The sequence below is a fragment of the Propithecus coquereli genome, unplaced genomic scaffold, assembly GCF_000956105.1.
Source record: "Propithecus coquereli isolate 6110/MARCELLA unplaced genomic scaffold, Pcoq_1.0 Scaffold143, whole genome shotgun sequence".
In the NCBI taxonomy this organism is placed as follows: Eukaryota; Metazoa; Chordata; class Mammalia; order Primates; family Indriidae; genus Propithecus; species Propithecus coquereli.
Window position 1 is genome coordinate 2667946 of NW_012138636.1, and position 2657 is coordinate 2670602.

Sequence of the window (2657 nt, forward strand, 5' to 3'; positions counted from 1 at the left end):
GTACAGCATTGCTTCTGGATTCGATTGGTTAGAACAAGTCACAAGGCCATCCCAGATTTAAGAGGTGGGGAAATGGACCCCATCTCTCAGTGGGAAGAATGGCAACGTCAGGGGTGTGGACACAGAGGCACGATTCATTGGGGCCATTATTATAAAAATCGGCCACAACTTGTAGCGTAGGCAATGATTTCTAAAGACATGAAAAGCAAAACCATAATGGAAAAGACCGACAACTTGGACTTAATAAAATTAAAAATTTCTGTTCATCAAAAGATGCTATTAAGATAGTGAAAATGCTAGCCACAGACAGGGAAAGATATTTGCAATACATATATCCAGTGAAAGGCTTGTATTTAGAATAAAAAGCTCCTATAAATCAGTGAGAAAAGCACAGTCCATTTACAAAAATGGGCAAGGTACTTGGCACAATATTCACAAAATATATGAAAAGATGGTCAACATCAGTCACCAGGGAAATGCAAGATAATATGAGCTACTACTACCCAACTACCATTCTAAAAACTGGCAATACCAAGTGGTGGCACAGATACGAAGCAACGGTAACTCTTGTACACACTTCTGATGGGATCCTAAATTGATACAACCTTTTTTGGAAAATTGCTTGGCAGAATCTGCTAAAGATGAACGTAAGCATATTCTGTGACCCAGCAATTACACTCCTAAATACTCAGCAGATATGTGAACACACACAGGCAAAACATATGCATAAAACTGTACACAGCAATGTTATTTCTAAGATGACCAGATCTTGCCTGATAATTCCCTCATGGTGGAAACTCTTTCCTCTTCTCCAATCTGCCATTGTTGTTTCAGGTTTCAGTCTGAATATAAGAGCATGCTCCCCTTGTAAGGGGAGAAAGGTTCAATATAAGTATTTTCTCATACCACATGCCCTCCCGAAATGATGCTCCAATCCAAAATTAACCATCTGTCAAAGTCCAAGATCATATCACCATTCCATGAGGTTTTCCTGTTAGCTCAAAGTGACCTCTCTCTGGATATCACAGTATCGAATGGTCTGCATTCGTTCTCTGTTAGACCTGTATGATCTTGGGGTGTCTCTTTTGTTGCCAGTATTTTTTATTTGTGTCTGTAACTTAAGTGACAGACACTTTATTTTTCTTACTAATTATTCACATATAGTATCTGTGCTTTATATCCTTGTCTAGAATATTTAAGGAATAAGAACCCAGTTTTATAGTTCATTTTTCATAGGCCTTTACATGTGCTGGATATTTAATACTTATTAATGAAAGATCCTAGGAAAAAAATCTGTCTACTGTATGCAGTTTGTGGAAAGGGAGAAGCGTTTTTGTTTTTCTGCGCCTGCTGATCGAAAGCATGCTGGGCTTTCTTTCAGGGAGCTGAGCGACTGTCAGTGCCAGACTGGAATTGAAGAATGTTTCTTAGCAGGAGCATCTGCAATTTACCACATGCGTGTTTCTCGCTTTGATGCATAAACACATCACAAGAAAAAGACCACAGCTTTATCAGAGGTTGCACATTTTCGAGACCACAATTCTGTAATGCAGTCTCAGAGAAAAACTGCTTCTGTTTCTCCGCCTGCAGCGTTGACAGCAGCTGGATGGTCTCCACAGAGGAGCTTTTAACAAAGCTATGGTTTTCCATTGTGCTTTTAGAGAGCAGATTTCTAAAAGTCAAAGATAGGAATTCACTGGGCAGAGAGCTCCAAGGACGCACGGTTCTCAGAAAAACGCTGAGGCGAGTGCTAAGTGGTCTTTCTGTCTGGGCTATTCTGCTGCCAGGTTAACACGGGAGCAAACTACTTTTCTCTCATGGTAAAAAGAGACTGACCTGCTCAGCTGCTTCCCTTTTGGCATTGTACGTATCCAGGTGTTCTTGCAATTCCAGAACACTAAACTTGAGTGTTTCCAGCAGACCGCATGACATCAGCTGTCAAATCAGAAACACGCATTGACTCGGGTTACCATTTCTGATCACAATCATGAGACCAACAACTTTTGGGCCCTGGAATATCTGGTTTTCGATATTTCCTCACTATACTCCGCCTCATACTAAGGGCTGACCTTTCACCGAAACTGAAGTGCAGTAGGATTTGAGGGGTGTCAGGAAGGACAAGCACACCTTTAAATGGTTTCGAAAAGCGGCTAAGGCAAGAACTGGCACACCAGACCACTAGATATCTCAAAGGTGTCACCCTTAAAGTTTTTTAAATCGTAGTTCTTTAAATATCTTACAATATAATCTAGAAGTATGCTCGGAAATAAGCCAGGGGAAGACCAGCAGGCTCTGGGGACTTCATGGGGAGAGGTCTAGCCGCGTCCTACCCATTTTAATCCAAGAATCAGGGAAAAGTGCCCATCTCTAGAGCACGACTCTCTAGCATCCCCATCTAGGACGCTGTGGAGGGGAGGACAGGTGGGGTCAGAATTAAAAATAGCCACAAGTCACTGCATCTAAGGTACTGGAATTGTATTTTGCCAAATATTTATAATCAAGTTGACAATATAAACCTTTACCCTTAAAAATTCTGAATTACTTTTACTGAAAGACGCCATTCAAATACAGCCCTTATGATAAACTTGCATGTAAAAATTTACCATTTCACAAACACTGCATGTTCTCACTTTAAGTGGCAGCTATGCTACGGGTAC

At 40.9% G+C, this 2657-nt stretch overlaps 1 protein-coding gene across 1 annotated transcript in view; it reads right to left on the reverse strand.

The window, feature by feature from the left end:
- The window catches only part of FRYL (FRY-like), a 157322-nt gene that overhangs the window by 9160 nt on the left and 145505 nt on the right, over positions 1–2657 (reverse strand). Inside the window, exons 48-49 of the mRNA XM_012639897.1 lie at positions 2331–2403; positions 1837–1935 (exon numbers count right to left, since the gene is read on the reverse strand). Of these exons, the coding sequence (XP_012495351.1) occupies positions 1837–1935; positions 2331–2403 (172 nt within the window). The remainder of the gene's footprint in view (positions 1–1836; positions 1936–2330; positions 2404–2657) is intronic.